The sequence below is a fragment of the Chamaea fasciata genome, unplaced genomic scaffold, assembly GCF_029207755.1.
Source record: "Chamaea fasciata isolate MVZ Bird 193981 ecotype frontalis unplaced genomic scaffold, bChaFas1.0.hap1 SCAF_1, whole genome shotgun sequence".
Lineage (NCBI taxonomy): Eukaryota > Metazoa > Chordata > Aves > Passeriformes > Sylviidae > Chamaea > Chamaea fasciata.
Window position 1 is genome coordinate 95,622,266 of NW_027094086.1, and position 22,576 is coordinate 95,644,841.

A 22,576-nucleotide genomic window follows, 5' to 3' on the forward strand; every position below is an offset into this window, starting at 1 on the left:
TGAAAATTCATGTCTGGGGCTCCCATTTGGGCCACTGTCTTTTAACTGACACTGAGATTTCTCAAATCAAACTGGCCATTGTGTTACTGTAAGTACTATGTTATTAGTAGTCTACCATTGTGGCTTTCAGCTTCAAAGTTGTTTGGTCATTTGAGTGCAGTTTAACTTCTTTTATTTTCTATTTTACTCTCTGTCACTGCTTCCTGGCCAGGACTCTAAATGATCTTCAATTCTGTCACCTCTCAAAGACCTTTCTCCATTCCTTTGTCCTCTGAGGAGGACTGTAGGCCAAACAGAGAACCCAGGTTTGTGTATAATATTTACCAATTTATACACTGTCATGGTATTATCTCTATTTATTCTTTACTCCTTTCTTAGGAAAGTTTAAAAAAATTTGATTTTTTTTTCACACTACTGAGCATAGATAAGACATTTTCAGACAACTACTCGTCTTGTAACAGCTCAGGGCTCTTCCTTTTAAATGTGAAGGTGGGATAGTTTCTTCCCACATGCCCTGCTTTACAATGAGCTTCCCTAAATTCTATCTTTTTGCCTATATACTCGGTAGTCAAAGATTCTTCTGCTTGCGGTTCTTCTCAGCCTGCCATTGCAAATATTTCCCTAAATGACTCTGTACTATCAGCAGACTCTGACAGTGCCATTTCCACATCCTTGGGAAACATGTTGCAGAGATCAGGTTCCAAAACACTTCCTTGTGGGACTCTATTGATTACCTCCTTTTTCTCTGAAAAGGGACTATTGACAGTCTTATTTCCTATCTTTCATTCAGTTATTTACCCCTGCAGTTAACTATTTCTTGAAGTGTAACTTTTAAGAGCTTTTGATGACTGACCTCTCCAAATCCTTCCAGAAATCCATGGTCAGTATTCCAGGATCTATCTTCCTTAGCCATGAGGGACTAATAAGTATTTCAGTAGGATTGTGAGATTGTGAGGCAGTTCTTCCCTTTACAAAAACCCGTAAGACTCATCCCTACTACAACATCTTTATGCATATGCTCACCAAATCTATTTTACAGTTTCCACTAAATTGCCTGCTATGGACATCAGGACTGTACTTTTCTAGACTTCTTATGGCATTCTTTTAAAATCAGCTTTCAAGAGTCAGCTGTAGCTCCCTTCTGCTACTAAATCAGTTTTGTACTAGAGGTTTTTCAGGACAGTTTGTAGTTCACTCTTGAATTCTTTTAGAATTGCTGGTTATGTATTGTCTGGTCCTTGTGATTTGTTATTATTAATTTTGCCTGTATGTTCCATAAGCTGTATGTAACGTATGGAATCTTTCAAGACATAGCCCCTAGTGAGTCCCCCCATAAAAAAAGAAGAGCTGGCTTGTGAGTCTTTCATCCATCTCTGCTTTAGTGAACAAAATTGTAAAGAATTAATTTAGATTTTCTATTATTTTCTTGTATGCTCTTTTAAATTCCTTTCAGTTTTACTGGTACTGCAGTGTGTCAGGCACACAGCCAATGCCCGAAGTGTATGAAAGAGGATTTATTATTAGATTTTATTCCTTATGCAAGTTGTTCCTCAAATTCTTTTAGACTGTCTTATGGTGTGGTTTACTTTTTATCTCTCACAAGTTTGGATTCTATTTCAATTTTATGCCCAAATTTAGCTTTTGGAAGGATGCTTCTAAAAAGCTGTCCCCAGCAACAGGGACTTCTTTTAAATGAAAGCACATATGGGTGGATGACTTTTTTTTTTTTTTCCTTGTCCATAAGGGCTTTATGTAAGGAAGGAAAGAAGGAGAGAAAGCAGCACTGTATGTTGCAATTGACTGTGCCTGTAGCACCTAACTCCTCCCTGCCTTTTGGAGGTGTACACAGTATTGAACTACTGCTCCTGGCTGCAGGGACTGTAACCTGCAGGGCATTTGGAAATACCTAGGAACAGCCTCTTCAAAAATCAGGAACTCCAGGAAATACTTTGCACAAAAGGGTATTGTGTGTGTGCAGGAGACTCATGCTGAACATCTAGACTTGTAGTTTATTTGCTATAGTCCATTCCGTCTGCCTCGCCAGAATCTTCACATCATGACAACCTTGCTGTCTTCATGTGAAGGCATGTCCTGAGCAGTGACCCCACCATGACTGGTTTTTAGAAATGACTATACCATGATGACAATTCAGGAGTGAATATGTTTCTGTTAGAGATTTGTCCTCTTTGGCATGCATGCTGACACAGACCTTTCCTTCTGCTCTCCTGCCTCATCTCCCCCTCTCCCTTGAAAGGCAAGGCTGTTTACTGCCATCCCTGCTGCATGTAGGAGAGATGACTTTAAAAGCCCTGAGTACATCTTTCCCATGTCCCTTCTCCTGACATCCTGGGTGTTTGTCTGGATGAGCTCACACCAACTTCAAAGGCTGCCTGCTCCTTGTTCTTTACCTCACTGCTTTGAAACACCTGCTCTCTTTCTTTCTGCCTGTACTGTTGCAGGTATGCTTGTGCCTAACCTCTTTGACTTTTGCTCACTGTCTTGACTTCTGTCTTGAGCTGCCCTACCACTACAGGCTTGCTTGGCAACCTGGCCTGCTGCCTGGACTGTCGGTGAACCTGCTTTACTCTTCTTGCTCAGGTATTGAATTTGCTGACTTTTCACTCCCAGCTCTATCTTTTACATCCAGACTGGAGCAGTCTGTCCTTGCTACATCCTGACAGTCATACTGTTCAGATGAAAAACAGCCACTGAACAAAGAAATGAGTGATAAGTGGCAAGAGGATCAAATACAAATATCCAAGCATAATGAAGTAGAAACAAAAGATGTTTTAAGAGAAGGTGTATGATACAGTGGGGAGATCCTTTCCACTATCCCTGATGTGAAAATAATAAATTATGAGGAAAAGATTAAAAGGCCATTTTGGCCAAACTAAAGAAGAAGATAACAGCAGATGCCTGTAGAGGAATGTGGGGCAGCTAAGTTAGGCTATCAGGAATGGTTGGAACTGACCCAATGCAAATTTAAGACAGGAAAGGAAAAAAAATCCACAAGCAAAACTGTTTAGATAAAAAGGGAAAAGCGGGAACAAAGGAAAACCTATACAGACTTAACCATTAGCAGTTGTGCAGCAGAACATACAGGAAAATCTCCTTAGTGTTTTCCAGGTAGTGACTGATTTCCTCGTGATAACAAAAACAGTGTGCATACTGAAGTGGCAGTGCTGTGGTATTCATGAAAAGCAGTGTTGAAATTTTGTAGTAGTTCTATGTGAATATTATGGCCACATCTTTACAGTAGTGACAGAGAAGTCTATGGGAGCCAGGGGACTAATGTAATTTTCTTGACAGCAGCAGGAAAACCATACACCACCTCTGAAAGGATGCTACTGACACATACCTTTCTTTGCAACCTAAGACAATCACCACGCTTACATACAGCAAAGCACTTCAAATACATTCAAAATGCATGGGAAATCATGTAGCATATTCCTAAGGCCGTTGCCATACTGGTTTGCAAGCTTCTTTTGCAGCAATGGCAGGAGTCTAGGGGGCATTTCAGTAGCTAGTGTTTCTGCAATAACCCACAAGTTCTTTAAGGACTTTAAAGCCATGAACTTTGCCCACTATGAACAGTAGCACTACGCAGCAAGTGGTACTTTGAACGGAGAATTTCACTAGGAGGATGGGGTGTGGAGGTCAAAGTGCAGACAGGCTGTGTGCAGCAGTGGTCCTGAGGTGTTGTTCTTCAGCACTGCTGATGTTATGGAATTATGAACATTCTCTGCCGTCTCTATAAAAATCAGCAGCTCTGTAAGGCCTCTGAGCTGTTCAGCAGATGTACTGTAACCATGGCACTGCAAACCTCTGCAGGCAAGTGTGAATCATAAAATGGTTAAACACTGGTGCTGAAACCCGCAGTATGATGAATCATGCAGTTCTTGGTGTATTTGTAGCTGGAGCACAAGATTTGTCTGCAGCACAAGCTGCAGTATGGGAATTCTTGTGTGGACTTTTTTTTGTCTCTGCTACCTCGCTTCAAGATAGCCTGATAACACATCCCGGCTTTCTATCCTGTGCCTAGAGAAAGCACCTCTTTTACACATTGAGACAGCGCCGAGCTGTCCTGTACCCACCCTCCTGCTTTTGGCCCGCTTGGCCGGGCTCCGAAATGCTGGAGGCAAGCCGATTGCCAAACAAAAGGTCAATATATTGCCAAAGCTAGCATTTCCTTCTCGCTGTTAGTCTTCTTTTCTTCCTCCTTTGCAGTATCAAACAAGGTTTTCGATTTCCAGCTCTTTCCGGCCATTGGAGAAACAGCGGTACCGGAGACGCAGCACTACCGCAACCCAACACCCAAGCTGCGCTTCGGAACTCACACCGCCCTCGGCTCCGCCCCTCACGCCTCGTGCTCGGTTCTGCTCTTCCGCTCGCGGCTGCGGCGCGCCTGCGCGGAGAGATAAGGCTCAAGTGGTGGTGCGTGTGCGAGTTGTACGCATGTGCGGCAGCTAGGACGCCGGATCGCGGTGTGGGGCTGGTGCTGATATGGCGGAGGCGCGGCCCGGCTCAGGTGAGCGTGGCTGGCGCGCTGGGAGAGGGGAACTGCGGAGGGAGACTTCAGGATTGGGTGGGCGCAGTGAAGGGGAGGAGTAGTCCTGACTCCCCAGCGATGCTAGCGGGCAGAAAGTCGCGCCGAGATGGTCGCCGCCGAACGCTGACTAGTCGAAGGGTGCGGGCTGTGGCACCACCTGTTGCGGCTGCCACGCCCCTGCCCGCCGCGATTTGGCAGCGCCTGTCGACCAAAATGGCCGGGCTCGCCTGTGCCGCAGGGCCCGGTAGGAAGAGTTTTGCCGGAGGAGGAACGTGCTTGCTCCTGGTGTGTGACAAACGAATGTAACGTCTCTGGAAACGCCAGAAAAAATACGTAAAAAAGAGCTTGGTTACTGGAAAACCTGTCTGCTCTCTGCCCACCCATGTCTTGAAACCCAGGTTTCAGGGGGTCCGCACAGAGCAGTGACAATGGCAACGTCTCAGGCCCATGAGCTGCTGTAAAATTGCGGCTTATTGAGGCGTCGCAAAGGGATTTCTGGGTAGAAGTCTTTGATATGCAGGAGGTTACTGCTTAGAGCAGGTGCTGCCTGCTCAGAGGGTTCTAGGCAGGGGCTCGCGGATGGAGAGCGTCTTAGGGACACGACCTGGACAGGGATTGAGGACAACATGAAAGAAAACGCTTTTTCTTTTGTTTTATCCTGCTTACTTGTGATGCAGGTTCAGATTAATTTTAGTTTTATTGGTTATGGTTGCTGCGGAGTGGGGAGGAAACCTTTCAAGGTTGATATTTCAGCCTTGCATTTAATTGTTCATCCTGTATTCTGAGTACTTAACCATAGAAGACCCCTTATGTAATTTTTGTCGTTAGTGTGTATCTAGAAATAACACTGTTGCTGAGAGTAATTAACAATACTTAGTTTTTTCATCATCACTTAATTTTATTGTAATCCAGGTAGACCTCCTTCAGTAATCAATGTCACATTGAGGTCAAGTGATGAGCTGACTAATTGTTCATAGAGTTGTTGGATTTCTGTCAGGGTGAATCCTGGACTTTTGTGTTTTGGATGAAGAAGTACCACTCTCTACTTTTGCAGCATCCTGATGTTAATTCAGATTAATATTACCAGCAGCCAATGTCCTTAATAGCATCCCCTGTTCTTGGCAGCCTGGCTATCATGATGGAGAAGTTATTTGAGTTCATTTTTTGGTGGTATGAGAATGGGTGCAGAAACTGCCTTGACAGAAGTGAAATAGCCTGGGGTACAGAGAGGAGAGGCATAGCTTCAGTAAAGCTGGTGCAGTCAAATTTCTTCTTGTCTGTTTAATTTTCATGCTGTCAGGCTGCAGGTCAACTCTGATTGTGAAGTCTTTTGTATAGTATATAAGTATTGGAATAAAGATCCTAGGTATACTGGGCTAAAAATTGCTTTACTATAAAGCAGTAGATTACTCTGTATGGGGCACCATTTCTACACTTGCCTTATAATACTTAAAATAACATAAATATTGTTACTTGGGGTTAAATTATGGAGTTGGTTCATTTTCTGTGGTAATACTGTGCTCTCAAGAAAAATCTCATAGGTAAGTTTTGAGTTGTACAAGTACAGTATTAGAATGGAAACTGGGTTTTGCACTGCAACTTCATGGGCAGAGCAAGTGTCTGATTTTGAAAGCTTAAAAACTGCTCTCAGAGTAGAACAGGGGGTCAAGGAGGGACAGTTTTGGGTCACTGCAGATGTGCTGCCCATCTAGGATGTTTTGAAAAATTATTGAGACCAAGGAAATGATAATAAAAGACAAAGAGGAAAAATATAAGCAGCAAGGCAATTGTATAATTAATGTTCGCATTGGTGCATCTTTCTAGTTTTGGTCCCTGTGCACCTAGAAGGGTTAAGTGGATTGTATTTGATAGCTGTTAATGGATTTTTTTCCCATCAGTTGCTGTAATTGCTGTTGAATGTAGTTTTGTTTTTTTGCAATTACAACCACAGCTGGGTGTTATACATGGTAGAGTGCATCATTAAGGTGAAGATAATCAGGGAATTGCTATAAAGCATTGAGTAGCCCACTTTGAGGGGCAAGAGGAAAGTGAAAACTTAAAAATACATTTGTTTTCCATATGCAAAATCGATTCTGTAGTAGGTCTTTTTGTTAGGATGATGAAACCACTTATGTTGAAATCCCATGTCATCTTGAAATGGGCTGGCTAAAACTTTTAAGTTCCCTTTGAAGTCTGGGTGCAGTGAACTGGACATGAAACTGGACAGTATCATAAAAAGATAAAAACACCATGCTGCGCACCAATATACACAGGGGACTAACTAGCTGGAAAACAACTTTGCAGAAAAGGTGAGATGAGGCCAACCGTGGGGCACTGTGTCCAGTTCTGGGCAAGCAAGACATGTACAGTCCAGTTCATACTGGACTGAGTCCACCAAAGGGCCATGAAGACAATTAAGGAATTGGAACATCCCTCACATAAGGAGAGGTAGAGAGAGGTGGAACTGTTTACTCTTAAGGAGTCTCAGAGTGATCTTAATGCTGTGTACAAATACTGAGAAGGTGGAAATAAAGAATATGGAACCAGATTCTTCTTAGTGGTATTAAATTAAAGGACAGGAGGCCACAGATACAAAACAAAATTTCAACTGAATACAAGGAAAAACCTTTTTACTGTGAGAATGGTAATAACACAGGGACAGGTTGCTCAGAAAGGTCATGGCCTCTCTGACTTGGAGATACTCAAAATCCAGCTGGTCAAAGTTATGGCCAACTGACCCTTTTTGGGCAGGTTTTTTGGGCTAGATGATCTATAGAAGTCTCAAAATGAGCCATTCTGTAGTTCTGTGGTTAGGCTTATTTTGCATGTTATTCTCTAATAATTTCCAGCAAGAGGTGTGGGAAGGGAGCATGTCTTTTATGTGATGAGCTAATACAGTTGAAATAAACAATGAGTTTTGAGCATGCAGATTGTTTTGCCTGGAAATGGGTTGCATTGCTTGAGTCATTAAGCCTGAAACAGTGTAACTCCTGTTTAGGAAGAAATTCAACATTTTGTAAATCTGTGTCATCTTGAAATTGTAAGGGACTGTAGGTGAATGTGTTAAGTGATCAGAGAAGACAGAAAATATAAACTTGGTAGTCTGGTTTAAAGCTACCAGTACTGTGGGGAAAGCCTCAGATTTCCATAATGCACCATTCCTTTTTTGTTTGTTTGTTTGGGGGGAGGGTTGTTTGTGATTTTTTTGGGGGGGGTTGGTGTTCTCCTGTTTAATACAGGAATTTTAAGAGCTGCAGTGTCTTCCATTTAACTTGCACATCATGTGCAGCTGACTGAATCATCTGTTGTCTGGATATATGTAATGCTGGCACAAATAGATTGTTGTGTGCACGTTCTACTGTCATCTGTCTTTAGGTGAAAGAATAGGTTATTTGAATTGCTTTAAAACTAAAGAAATCTGTTCTGAAATTAGCTTTGTCTTATAGGTGAGAGACAGTATATAAATAGAACATCTGTTCATAGAGTGTTCTGAGTGGAAGGAGACTCACAAGAGTCACTGAGTCAAATGCTAGACATCACACAGGGCAATCTGAGAATTTAATCAGGTATCTTAAGTGCATTATTAAGACAGTTCTTGAATACTGAAAAGCTTGGGGTCATGACCACTTTCCTATAAAGCTTTTTCCAGTACTTGACCACTCTTTAATTGAAGTTTTTCCTGATACTATCCAATCTGAACTCTGTGACCAAGCTTTAAGCTTTTCTTTGTGTCCTATCACTGGACACTGAGAAGAAATCAACTGCTTCTCTACTTCCACCCATAAGAAAACTGTAGGCAGCAATAAGGTCACCCCTCAGTCTCCTCCAAGCTCAACAAAGTGAGTATTTTCAGCTGCTCCTCATGTCATGTAGTCTCTTACCATCTTTGTTGTCCTCCTTTGGACACCTAATATTTTTGTATACTTTTTGCATTGTGAAGCCAAACACACAATACTGAATAAACTATTTTTGCACACAGTGCAAGGCACTGATTTTGGCTGAATTTATGAGTATCTCATTAAAAGCAGTCAGTTAAAAGATGTCTGAAGTTCATTCAGAAAGAATGGTAATAATCAGTATTGTTTGTTTCATTCCAGTTTTGTATTGATAGGAAGCTTCAGATGGAAATCAGTTCTTCCTGTCTGGGAGATAAAGTTGAATTAATTCAAGAATAAAGAAATATTAACTCTAATGCCTAAGGGTACTAACTCTGATGCTTAAGTCCCTGTTCTGTGGACTGTGTTATTTTTTTGCTGATTAACTTTGTCAATATATTTTTCTGTCTTATGTTTGTTTCTGATTATCAACTTCATACTAATTAAAGTGCATTATTTAATGGTTCTTAAAAATATAATTAAATATAGCTTCTTGAAACTGTGAAACTCTTCTAAAACATGTCACTTAGGCGTAATGTCTTTAAGTGGCAACTTCAAATGTCACCCTTAATGTATTCATAAAAAAAGTACCTAAGCTGTTGGCTGTACTGTTCCCAAGTATGAACTTTGTTTTTGAAGATGAGCTTGTACTTCCTAAACCGAGATGAGTACTTGTTAATTTGCTTCATATTTTTAAATGTGTCCTTATAAAATTATTTTTCTTAAAGATAGTTCACAAGGACTAGCTCTTTGCCAGGGCGTTCTGGCTCTGTCAACAGTTAATGCTGAAGGGGTTCTGTTGTGGCAGAACAGGCATGAAACCATATGGCTTTCATATGCTTCATTGTGATTCAAACAAAAGTTCCTAGGGATGTTAAAATCGTAGAATTGTTGGTTGGCTTAGGCTAAAGGGAGCTTAAAAGTCATCTAGTTTCAACCCCTCTGTGATGGCAGAGACATCTTCCACTAGACCTGCTTGTTCAGTGTGACCTTGAAAACGTCTGGGAATGGGACCGACCCCCTGCTTTGGACAACCTGTTCCAGTGCCTTACCGCTGTCACAGTAAAGATTTTCTTCTTTATATCTAACCTAAATCTCTCCAAGTTTGAAGCCAGACCCGCTTGTCCTGTTACTTCATACCTTTTTAAAAAGTCTCTGTCCATTTTTCTTGTGGGTTCCCTTCAGGTACTTGAAAGTTGTGGTTGGGTCACCTTGGAGCCTATTCTCCAGGTTGAACAAATTCAGTTCTCTTAGCCTTTCCTCACAGGAGATATGCTCCATCCTTCCAGCCATCTTGGTGGCCTTCTCCACACTTGCTTCAATTCAACAAGTTGATGTCCTTCCTGTGCTGGAGACTCCATAGCTGGATGCAGCACTCCAGGTGCAGAGTACTCAGAGGAGAGCAGACAGTATAAGTCAACTCATTTGACCTGCTGGTGCCATTTCTTTTGATGCAGCCTGGGGTGCAGTTGGTCTTCTGGGCTGTGAACACATGGTTGTCTGGTCATGTCTGCCTCTCATTCACCAAGTCCTTCTCAGCAGGGGTATTCTTGATCTGTTCATCCCCCAGCCTTTATTGATATTGGGTGTTGCCCTGACCCAGGTGCAGCACTTTGCCCTTGGTCTTATTGAACCTCATGAGATTCCTATGGGCCCACTTCTTGAGCTTGTCCAGGTCCCTCGGGTTGGCATCCCATCCTTCAGGTGTGTCAATTGCACCACTCAGCTTGGTGGCATCTGCAAATTTGCTGAGGGTACAATGTATCTCTATGACTATATAATTAATGAAGATATTAAACAATGGTGGTTGCAATAGAGAGCCCTAAGGGACACTGTCTAGGTTTGGAGAGAGGTATCTGCTAGGGAAAGCTGGAGGTCCCCTTGGAATGGAGAATGTAAACCTCCTCCCTTCAAATTATTATAATTTTGCAATTAGGGGCTTTCAGGCAAAGATATGGGAATGGGAATAACAGTTCTTTACTAGGAATATTAAAAATACAAATGTAGTAGTACAAAAAAAAAAAGGCAAGCAAACAAAAATCCTAGAAACCCTGACAGTCAGAAATACGACCTGACACCCTGTTGGTCATTGTGTTGGAAGCAGTTCAAATAAATCCTCCTGGAGTAACAGATGTGGTTCTGCTGAAGTAGAGATGTTTCTGTAGAGAGGTCCAGTGGTGGTGAGATGGGTCTGGTCTTCCTCTGCAATCCAGTGGAAAACAGGCTGCCTGGTTTCTGAGTCTCAGTTTTTATTTAGGTAGGAACAGTTGACTCCTTGCGCTGGGTGGAGCATCTCATAATGGGATAATGCAATGTTATCAGTCATTTGGTGAGCCTTAATGGTCCTTTAACAGAAGATATCCCCTGGAAGGAGGATTGCTTCACCTGGTTTTAACGGTTGACCCATTAGCAGAAGGTAACTGCCCTCTCCCGCCTGGAGTTATGAGGAATGGGTTATACAAGAAATAACGAAAACACCTCCCCAACCGGTTTCAACAGATGGAAAATAGAATAAACATTTTTGGTTACATATTGCAACCCAGGGCAGACACCACTGGTCACTAATGTCCATCAGGACTCTGAGCCATTGACCACTACTCTCTGGATGTGACTCTCTAGCCAATTTCTATGCTGCCTAATAGTCCACCCATCTCTCTGATTGAGAGAGCAGGATGTTGCAGGAGACCATATAAAAGTCTTTAAAGGAGTCCAGATAAATTATATCTGTAGCCCTTCCTTTGTTCACTTATGTAGTCACTCCATCATAGAAAGCCAGTGAGTTGATCGGGTGGGACTTGTCCTTGATGAAGGTGTGCTGGCTGTCCCAAGTCACTTCTTGTCCTCCATGTGCCTTAGCATAACTTCTAGGAGGATCTGTTCCGTGATGTTCTCAGGCACAGAGGTGAAACAATATAGAAGTTTTTTCTAAAGGTGCTATGATATTCTGTGTTTATTTTATAGAAATATAGGCAGGACTTTAGCTTTGGGGCATCCTTTTTATTTTGAATTTTTGTGTATGTATGTGTAAGCATGTCAGAGACAATTTCAACCAGTGTTAGCTACTTATTATTACACTTGTACATTTATTTTGCAGTTTCTTGTCTGGGCAGACAGACATCAGTTTTAGTAGAATTTACCACTCTGCAATTTTCTTCATTATGTAGAAGGTGACAGCAACAGTAGGAATCTTATGGATGTAAAAAGTGCTAATGAATTATTCATATTTTGGAGGTGCTTTTTAATATCTGAATCCCAGTTTCTCATTTTTTTCTGCAGACTTAATAGATTATTTGAAAAGTGCTTTCAAAATATTACTGCTACAGTTACATTTCAAATCCTGGTTAGACTTGGAGGCCATGCCCAAAGGTCAATCTGACTACTTCCTTCATTCGTTCTACATACCACATCTCATAACCACAGAAATAAGTCTTTAAAACTAGAATATGCTTTTTAGAGGCTAGCTGTGTGGGTTTTGCAAAACCTGTTTTTATTAAACTTTAGTTGTCCATCAGGCTTTAAATTTTAGAGTAGACAAAAGAAAACTGCAAACTGCTAATAAAATAGGCTGTTTCAAATAAGGTTTGCATGTAATTGTAGGAGTGCGTTCTGTAATTACAGGATTGCATTCTGTTTTCAAATCAAAATGTGTGAAACTTAAGTAGTCTATACTGAATGACTTCTGTAAACATAGTTTACAATTGTGCTGCTCTTTATTAGTGATAGGAAAGAAACTGGCAAAATACTGAGAAAACTAAAAGTAAGTGTAGCTGTAGAAAATAAAATGGATAACTTTAAAACAATGATATTTGCAGTTCTTTGCGCAGGATACATATGCTGAGGAAAACAGAATCTTTCTAGGGAAGATGCTTGCAGTCTATATTCTTTCATATTTATAAGCCTAATGTTGGTACCTACTAGATACGGTCTGCAGTCCTAATGATAGATAGAATAGTCCAACTGGAAGGGATGTACAATGGTCGTTGAGTCCAGACCTGACCACTTCAGGGCTGACCAAAAGTTGAAGCATATTAAGAATGTTGTCCAGTTGCCTCTTGGACACTGGCAGACATGGGGTATTGGCCACCTTTCTGGAAGACCTGTTAAAGATTTTGACCACGCATTTGGCACAGTGTCCCCTCATGTCGATCTGAACACCTCTCTGCCCCTCTCCTGCACCTCCCGCCAAGGGTCTCAGCTTTGAACTGTTCCCACACGTGCTGGCACTGGGTATTTGGAAGAAGAGATCAGCACCTGCATCTCTACTTCTTTTTTGCCTAAGTTAAGATTGATTCTTAATCAGTCTTGAGCTGTTTTGACGAACAGACTTCTGTCTGGTCTTCTCGTTCTGTTCTCTCAAAATCAGGTTAGTATTTCAGCTTTAAAAACTCCAAACTGTTTGTATTTGCCATTTGTATCTAGTTTATTTATAACATATAATACTATATAGAATGGCATATAATAATATATAATATACTATATTAATAAGATAAGCTGTCATTGTCTACAATGTAGCATTGTAATGTTAATATATATGGATATAGTAAATATAGGTTATATTGAATTGTATTGTACATGTTATGTAAGTAATATATAATATAGTTTTTGCAAAGGCTAAAAAACCCAAAATAATTTCCACTGCTCTTTTAAAAACTAAAGTATGAACTAGGCTATGTGGTTAAAACATTCTAAAATGTGATTTTAAATTAATATTTTTTTAAGGTTACAGCTTCACTTCCACAAAATCATGTGTTGTATTTTTTCCTTTGGCTGCCAACTTTCACACTGCAGCTATGACCAATCCTAGAGGTTTAGAAAAAACTTCTTTCATTTGAAAGCAAATCAAATTCACTGAAAAAAAAGGTATGTTAGTGCCTTGAAATGTTCTGGTTTATTCTTCCCTTCAAAATGTTAGTTTCCACAATATTTATTGAAAAAATAGTAGGTAGTTCAGGAACCTAGATTGCATTAGCCTTTTGGAGAGTCTCTTGGCCTAAGTCATGGCGTAAGTGCCTGATTATTTTTTTGAATTGGAATGAACTGCGCTCTGCCCTATCATGTGAGGTAGCCTACCCAACCAGTAAAATGGGCACTACCTCCATGAGATTTTATAAAATACTTTTTTTTACATTACTATGTAAGATTTAACTAATCTGCCACAGCCAATTAAACTATACTTGATATTCACCTAATTTCTGTTGCAGGCAGGTCCTACTGGCACACTGTTACAGGAAATTGAGCAACGTAGGATTTTTCTTTTATCTAGAGACATAGAAATTACGGAAGATCTATGCAGTTGAAGCATGGTTCGTGTTGATGGCCTTGGAAAAATAATTTTACACAGCTGCCCTGTGCCATTTAATATGTCTGTTTGTAGAACAGTGTAATCAGAGTTTATGCAAATATTTGCTACTACTACTTTTAATTTCTATTTAAAGTTTTGTATAATATTCAAATCTCAGATGTAGACATTGTATTTAAAGGACCCCTTTTTCCAGGTTCTTGTATGTATGTAAACCTGCTAGGAAAAACTTTAGATATTAAACACTGATTATCACACTTGCATGTCTTATACCGCTTCAAAAGTTTTCCTTCACCTTTTGTTTTGATATTCTTAACTGTGGGTCATCACAATCCTTTTGTAAAGATGACAAGACAAGAAGGCTTCTACAAAGCACTGTGTTGATTCAGTTCTAGTTTCTGGACACTTGTTTGCATTTCTCTCAAGTACGGAATTGTCTGAACTTCTGGACCATTGCATGCATGGTAATTTGGTTAAAAAGAAGTATTTACTGTTTAAGTTTTATGAATTTGTATTTATTTTTTTATTTTTTAGGCACATCGAATTTCAGTCCTGATGCTGCTGATTCCATTTTGGGAGAAAGACAACCTACAGATATAAACTGGGTAAATAAAGATAGAAAAGACTCTAACAGTAATCAGAATAAAAGTAATGCACCAATTCCTAGTCTGTCTTCTGAAAGAGGTACAGGTTATGAAAGCTCTTCCACAAAGCATCATAGCTTTTGTAATCCAGGAAGTCACTATGGGAATTCTGAAGAGTTCCACCAATATTTTGGTATCAGTAAGAGTTTGAAGAATCGCAACTTGCAAAGCCAGAGATTGCACAGATTAAGAAATGATAGCACATGTGCTAGAAGTAAGATAAGGCAAAATACTACTGATGCTGCTGCAGGTCCAGGAATTTCAGATGCTGCACTAGTACCTGGTAGAAGAGCACCTCCTAGAGGATACAGCGATTTTCTCTCCTCTGAGAGTGACAGGGAGGTACCTAATGTTGATAGCAGAGGGGCAAAACCAAAGAAAACACATCTGATGCATACATCTGGAAGAGGTTTCAGGGAAAAGGGGAAGCAAGTACATGACCGTGAAAAGCGAGTGAGCTCTAAACAGAAAGTAGAGCTGTTTGAAAATTTTCCATCTTTGGATTTGACGCAGTCTGACTCTTCAGAATCATCTGTTGGAAAGGCATTCTGTGATGCACCTTTTGGAAGTGGGGATGAGCAAAAAGGCTACAATAATGTAAACAAAAGATATCCCCGGAAGCCTGTGTGGAATAAACCCCCAGTAGAAAAGGAGTGTCAGAAAAAACATGATTCTCACCATAGTAAAAATACAAAAGTAAGTAAGAAGTCTTCTGTTGCATATACTCTGAAAGATAAAAATGAAAGGAAGAAAGAACTCGTTGCTCACAAAAATGATGAAAACTTGGCCAGTGAAATCAGTCATCAGTTGTCTGAATCTCTCAGGTTCAATGGAAGAAAGCTTCTGCTAAGGGGGGATCAGGTACCTTCACTTCATTTCAGCTGGACCCAGTACTGGAAAAAGCAAAGTGATGTACCAAAAAACAAAGAAACTCATACAGGTAAGTTTTTGAGACTGTCCTGGATTCCTATATGAAAGATATGATCTTGAATAATTCAAACAGTCTTTGCTTCAGTTCCTGGCTTGAATAGCTGAAGATTATTATTTCACATTAAATTGGTATTGGTTTCAGAGGGTAGAATTAAATGTAAACGCATGGTTTCTCTGTGGGAACATATTCTGTAAGTTTACTAGGGAGGGACAGATTTTGTTTAATTTTTTTTCTGTTTTGCTACCAAACTGGAAACAATGACCTAGTCAGGTACCATATTAAAACCCATGTGTTGTGGGAGTAAAATTCTGAGCATTCTCAACAGTGGAACTTGAGAAGGATAATGCTAAAACTGACTTTTGCAGAATACGTCTTCTCGTGTTTTATGTAGAAGTCGGGAAATGCCAGACAGGGAAACAGTTTTGTACTCATAACTGAGTTTTATTTTCTTTTTTACTGCACCTTTGCTGCCTTAACCTATAAATGAAACAACACACACTTCTGAGATAGTATAGGAGGTAATATAAAAGCTGGTCTTTATTGGAGGCCTCTGGGGCACATATGGAAAATGTCCACAAACCACCCCCACCGCCGGCCAGGGGTGCATACAGTTTCATAAGTTTAGTAAATTAGCATGATTGACAAAAATCACCAATTAGGAGCACAAGTGGTGATGCAATTCCCCTGCAGTTCAAGCCCTTTCTAAATCCTTCCCCTTCAGATGGGGCTGAACCTTGTTGATGAAAATGTGTCTTGAAGAGCTGTTTTTCAAGCTTGGTTTCTAAGGAGAACCAAGACAAGATAGCATAGGGGGCTTGAAATGTATTTTGTCTTTCTGCCTATTGAGGCAGGGAAAAGTACTGGAAAAACTAGCTATGAATGCAATAATAGGCTACGGAGTTCCAAATATATGTGTGAAGAATACAGGGAATAAATAAAAGAAAGATAAAAGACATTAGGCATCACCTCAAAAGATAATTAGAAATAGAGGCAATATCTGGATACTGTTTTTGGAAGTTTGAGAATGGAAACATGTGCTCTTGACAGTGTAAACCTGACCCACAGTTTTAGGCTATCTGAATGAATTTAATGCTGACTCGTACCATTTGTTACTGAAAACATTAAATGGAAATCAACTGAATCTCTTCAGTGCTATGATACTGGTTGCTCTTTCAACTACAGCTTAGGTAGCTTATTCTTACTGTTTTGGAAAAGCACTATTAAGAGGCTTAAATATTCAGAAGCAGTAAGGAGAAACACCAAGAATTTTATTCATTTGCTTTTTTGCAAAGCACCTGAGCCTTCTGCAGCACAGAATGGCAGAGATAGGTAGATTAGTTCCAATTATCTTAACTGTGATACCTAATTTGCTTCTCAGCATCTCTTATTTCACAGCTGAGAAAGGAATAGCATTATCAGGAAGCATAAGATACATCTGGTTGGAAACTTTCTTCTCTCGGGAGGATCAAGATCTAAATAAATTAATTGTCATGGTCCTATTTGAATCATAAAATTGAAGATACCTCAGTCTTTTTCCCAGCATTGTTATGAAATGAAAAACAGCCCATGCAATAATCGGGAAAATTAGTAGTTTTTCCCAGGGAACTTAAGGAACTTCCTCCTCCAAAGTAGTAGTTTATTTGTATGCTTTATTTGGGAGCTTATTTGGAAACACTGTATGCCAGTGTTTTTAGGGAACTAGGGTTGTGGGTTTTTTAGCTATTTCTGGGACAGCTACAGTTTCTGAGTGTGGTATAACTTTAGTCTTTTGAAGAAAAGAAGTATCTTTTACATGAGAATCTTCCTTTATGGCCGATAATAATTATGGGATAACAAGAAGAAATGACTGTTAATCATAAATGCTGTGGGGCTTGATGCAGGTGGGCTAAAAAACAAACTTGAAAATCAAATTGAGCAGGGCAAACAATGTTAGCACTTGCAAGCCATGGGCTTGCTTGCAGTCACATATGGTATGAGCAGATTTTGAATCAACCGTAATTTTTTTCTATTGTTTTCCTTTTGTATTTCCTTCATCATGAATTTTAACTTTCCTTGTTGTTGTGAGCTGCTCTAATCACAGAGATGCAAAGAGAACTCTGTAAATAAAGCTCAATATACTTGGGTTCAAATGTTGTCAGAAACAAGATTAAAACACAAAGTTAGATATTGATACCAAAGAATGATCTATTTTTGTTAATAGTAAAAGAGACAAAGAGAAAGAAAGAAACGGGAAAAGGGGGCTGGGAGGGGAGGACAGGGAGACTGACAGACAGATTACGTAGAAACATATCCCCCCTCCATAGGTTCCAACGACATCTTGTTCCCTCCCTCTGGTCTTTTTGGTGGTGAGGGTCCCCTGCTGAAAAGTATAGAATCCAATGGATTGATCATGGGCCAGGTGGTAATGTCCAGATGCCTCCCCTGAGGGGGGCCGGTTTGACCTTGTCACCTGCAAGACTGTGCATCATGTTGCCTCATGTGCAGTGCTCCATGATGCAGAGTTTGGGGACCCCTTGGAGTGGGCCTTTGATGGGCCATGACATCCCCTATGCTGTCCCTCACATGAATGTCTGGTAGATGTAACTTTCCTGGGCTGGGGGGCCCTGCAGTTTGGCAAGTCTGCACAGCAGTGGATGGATGTACACTGCCTCTGACTAGAGGCTATGCCACACATCCAAAACCTCTCCTGCTCCCCCATTTAGTGTCAGGGTCTGTGCAAGTCTGGCAGCAGATAAACCTGGGGCTATAGCCTCCACCCTGAAGCTTCTGGACATGCCTCCTGTAGATGTGTGCTCTTTCAGTCTTATCCATCCTTTCCCAGATGCATTGAACAACAGTGTTAGTTTCCTCATGTCTATCCCTTAGGCAGTTTAACTCATAGTTGAGGGCCTCAGCACAGGGACTCCCTTCAGGGTGCAGTGGTCTTTCATGCAGTTTTTGTTATACAATTTGATATAATAGGTAAAAGTCCTTTGTAAATATGTTTAAGCCATAAACCATAACGTTTCAGTCTCTGACACTTGTATTGGCACAGTCTTAAAACTGTACATTTTTTACATTACACCATACACTTGTGGTTAAGATAGTTTAAAATCCTGTGGACATTTCTAAGGTGTATTTAGTAGTCTTACCTGGACGGGTGAGAATTAATCTGACAGAAGGAAACTTTTTGTGGTGCCTTTCTTAGAGTTGTGCGTCAGGCTGTTTTGACTTTAATGTGGGGTTCTTGCTTTATTTTCAAAGTACTTTTTTGCATTTGTTCATATGTCTCAAAAGACCCTGTACTTTGCCTGTTGTTCCCAGTAATTCCACTCCTAAAGCACTCATTTTATGAAGGGTTTATTCCCACAATCCGGGTCCTTCGTTGTTAATGTTTGTAGTGTCATCTCCTGGGAATACTTAAGGATAGAAATTAAGTGTAATTTTGGCAGAGATTTCTGTATTTAAGAGTTTTCATCTTTTTGGTTTAAAGTGTATGCAAAGATGAATTTCCTGTATAAAGTGATGAGTAAAATCTCAAACTTCTGCCAATCTTAAAATTGTTAATTAATTTGTAAGATCAGAGTATTTGCTGTTTGTCGAAGTGGACTTTACATTGTCACTTTAGTAGTAATATTTTACTTCTTCACCCTGCTCTAAAGCTAAAAAAATGCCTTGCAAGTATCAAACTGGAATCTTCCAGGAGTAAACTAATGCCTTATTTATAGCGACAGAGGTAAAATAAGTTTTGCTATAATTTAAATGAAATCTTGGAATTTAATTTGTGGGGTTTTTTATCAGCTAGCTGTTCTTTTATGCACAAATAATATATTTTATTTGCAGGGTCATTGATTGAACAGCTGACCACAGAGAAGTATGAGTGCATGGTATGCTGTGAAGTGGTCCGAATAGCGGCCCCAGTGTGGAGCTGTCAAAATTGTTACCATGTATTCCACCTGAACTGCATCAAGAAGTGGGCACGATCACCAGCTTCACAAGCTGAAGGTTGGTATTTTCTCAAACATGTATTTTATATCTATTCAAAATTATGTATACGTATTGTATATATAATGCATATTATGTATTCTCAAATATATAAAATAATCAAATTCCTGTGTTGCTTATGTAGCGAAAACTATTTAGAAATATTGTTTAAAATAACAGTGTGACCCACCTCTGAGGCAGGCAACCAAGTTCATTGTTAAAGGGATTCCTGGGAGTGGATTAAAGGAAAACAATACTAAATAACTGATACAACAACAAATTTTATTAGAACTGCTTTGGAACCCTAAGTGGAAAAAAACTTAATAGATTCAAGAAGGTGTATTGTAGGCATTCTGAAGTGTATAATCACCCTAAGAGAGGAAAATTAGAGAGAGAAAAACAGAGGAAAAGAGAGATCATTCAATGGAATCAGTGCATCAAGATGCAAAACTCTGTGGCTGTTTTTACACACCAAGAAATGTCTCATCTCTCATCTGTGCTTTGCTGAGCAGTCAAGTAGAAGATGCACTTCATGCATTAGTTGCATGCTTTTAGTCAACCACTTTCTATTTTTTTTCTCAGATAAAATACTCCTTAAAATCCATCTCTCATGCTGTGCAATGAAGGGCAATTCAATGAAAATAGAAAGCTTCAGTCTTTGTCATCAGCCTTAAATGTTTTAGATTCCTTGTATTATACCACATTTTGAAACTCTTAAACCAGTACATTAGGAGCTTTGAATCCTTTGATGTAAGCTAAGGCTGAATTGCAGCTACTGCTCAGTTTAGTTGAGTGGTGTGTCTGAAGATGATAATCTTGAAATAGACTTTTTTTCCTGTACCCTGCTTGTTCAGCGTTTGCCATTCTTTGTGTCTTTCTGTATCTCTCTGGGCAGACTGAGGAAATACAATGTCACCTAGTTCCAAATGTTTGACAGAAGTTCTTACAGACTGTAAATCTCATGCAAGAGAGAGATTGGTTGCAAAGTTCTTTTTACAGAAGATGCAGACTTCTGGGTAGGGCTGATGGTGAGCCACAGTTCTCACTTGGCATGTTTATTTCAAAGGGGCTTGAGGTACTACTTTACCCTGAGGTGGGCACAAGGGAGAAATGCAGCATTCTGTGAAGGTTAAAAACCAAACTCTATTGGGAAACTTTATATGCCAAACTGAGAGTAACTGTTGGGTGACTCATCTTTTTTGGAGTTGATTGAACTCCCTGGAACCGCTTATTCCTTGAGGAAAGAGTAGCTGCGTGCTTAAGGGGACTTTTATCTTTCAAGACAGTAACCTTAGATGCTTGAATCCTGAAAGCATTTAAAATAGCAAAATTTTGGGCCATTTGCTTTTTGTGTAAGAATTTGTGGACTAAATATGTTATTGTATTCTGCATATGAGAGAACTAGAGCTAATCATTAACTGAAATTAAAGGTTGTGGCCTCAGTAGAACTGATACTATTCCTCCAATAAAGACACCGGTACATATTTCTTGGCCTGGAAGGCTCTGCTACCCCATCTTGTATAGATTTGGTACTTCAGAGTGTATTTGTTTTACCATGGGTTGTTTCAGTATATGTTCTACATTTCAGGCTTTGGATAATGAGGAATTCACTGGAATCCTGGCAGTTATTATTGTCTGCTGTAGGAGAAAAAAAGACACTGTAATCCACCTAACTCCATAATTTTCTAGGCTTTGGAAGGGGAAAATATTGTTTTTTGTATTTTTGGACACTATTTCCTTTGATTCTGCAAATGTTACAATGAATTCCAAAAAATCTTATCTAGTTCAGCCACCAAACTCTTCACTGTTATGTTTCACTTCCAGCCTGTTTTGCTAATAAGATGAGTTTTAAATGTTCATTTTATGTTTTTGCAGCAACTGAGTGTGACTTGATTTGAAAGACAGGTGTCTGCTAAGGAAAGCAGGAACCTCCCTTGGAATGGAAAATAAGACCCTCTTCCCTCCAAATTATTTATAACTTTGAAATTAAGGGACTTTCAGGCAAAGGTACAGAGCAAGGAATAACAGCTATTTATACTAGTGTATAAAGGCAAACAAACAACCACAATGGCAGCAAATACGAACAGAACCAGAAACCCAGTGACAGCTTTCTCTTGGTGGCAGGCACTTTCCACTTTGGTGTAGTTATGGTCGCAGCCAGCAGGGGCGCTGTTGGCTCCAACCAGACAGGGCAGGTGCAATGATTCCCCCGCAGTTGCAGGGGGCGCTGTGGTGCAAGTTCAGCCACGTTTCCATCACGTGGTAGCGGTGGGCAGGCTGGGGGCAATAGCAGGAATCTCCGAGCAGCAGCTGGGGTGGCAGAAGTAAACACACCCCCTGGAGTGGCAAACAAAATGTAACCGAAAATTTCACAGCATTCATAGGGGCCATGGGAATTGTGTGGGCTAGAGTGCTGGGTTGGGGTGTAGCAAAAAAGCCCGACGCAGTAGCAGAAAGCAGTGGGGCTGGGCAGAGGCAACTGGACTTCTTAGCAGCTGGGACATGCAGCCAGGGAGATGCACCTTCTGGGAATGGGGAAAGGGGTCAGGGTCCTTGATTTTTCTGAGGTACCTGAATAGATGGTGAGGGTCCTTTCCAGTCAGATCAGATGTTAATAAGTTCCCAGTTCAATGGCTGAGCAAAGGCCTATCCACAGTAAGGAAGAAGCAGTGCAGGGCTGGGCACTGCAGTGGCAGTGAATTTTCTGCATGTTCAGCAGCAGCTCAACTGCTCTCATTGGATGCCAAGAGTGAGAGAGAGCTAGGGTCTAAACCAAGCCCCTCATCCCACACAAAAATCTTGCAGTATCTCTGCCCTTGCCAAAAGAAAGCCCCTCAGGTAAGAGAGTAGCCAGCCGCACCCTTCCCCCACCTTGGCCATTTCTTTTGTCTCTCCTAAGTACTAGTAGCAGCAAATGGGACAAAAATCCATGAGAGAAGGAAGAGGAAAAAAAAAAGAAAAATCATAACCTCCAACAGTGTTTCAGTGAGAATGGCCCTCCATTATAGGGCCTTGTAGCAGGTCTTAAGCTCTGTGATTCATAGTAGAGGCTGAAAGTGTGTGCAATTTTTTGTGATCAGAGAAATCCTGAATACTTGGATGAAGTAGATAACATCCCTCATGAAGATCTCATATAGTTCCATCTTCCAGCACAATAGTGACTTGTGTCTATTACGAGAGAAAAGTAGTTATGGATCCTTTGGAGACAAGGCACAATGCTCAGCAAGGGGAAGCTTTTGCATTAATGAAAGCAAGGCATTACCAGGATGGAAGCCCTCGGACACCAACACTAATTAAACGTTGGGACACTGTGCA

General features: G+C 40.4%; 1 protein-coding gene across 2 annotated transcripts in view; it reads left to right on the forward strand.

Annotated features, from left to right (window-relative positions):
* The first annotated feature begins 4,450 nt into the window (after positions 1-4,450).
* The window catches only part of NFX1 (nuclear transcription factor, X-box binding 1), a 72,721-nt gene continuing 54,595 nt past the window's right edge, over positions 4,451-22,576 (forward strand). For both annotated transcript variants that reach the window (XM_066190097.1, XM_066190106.1), the window contains exons 1-3: positions 4,451-4,528; positions 14,258-15,307; positions 19,121-19,282. In XM_066190097.1, coding sequence (XP_066046194.1) covers positions 4,504-4,528; positions 14,258-15,307; positions 19,121-19,282 — 1,237 coding nt within the window. In that variant the 5' untranslated portion in view covers positions 4,451-4,503. The remainder of the gene's footprint in view (positions 4,529-14,257; positions 15,308-19,120; positions 19,283-22,576) is intronic.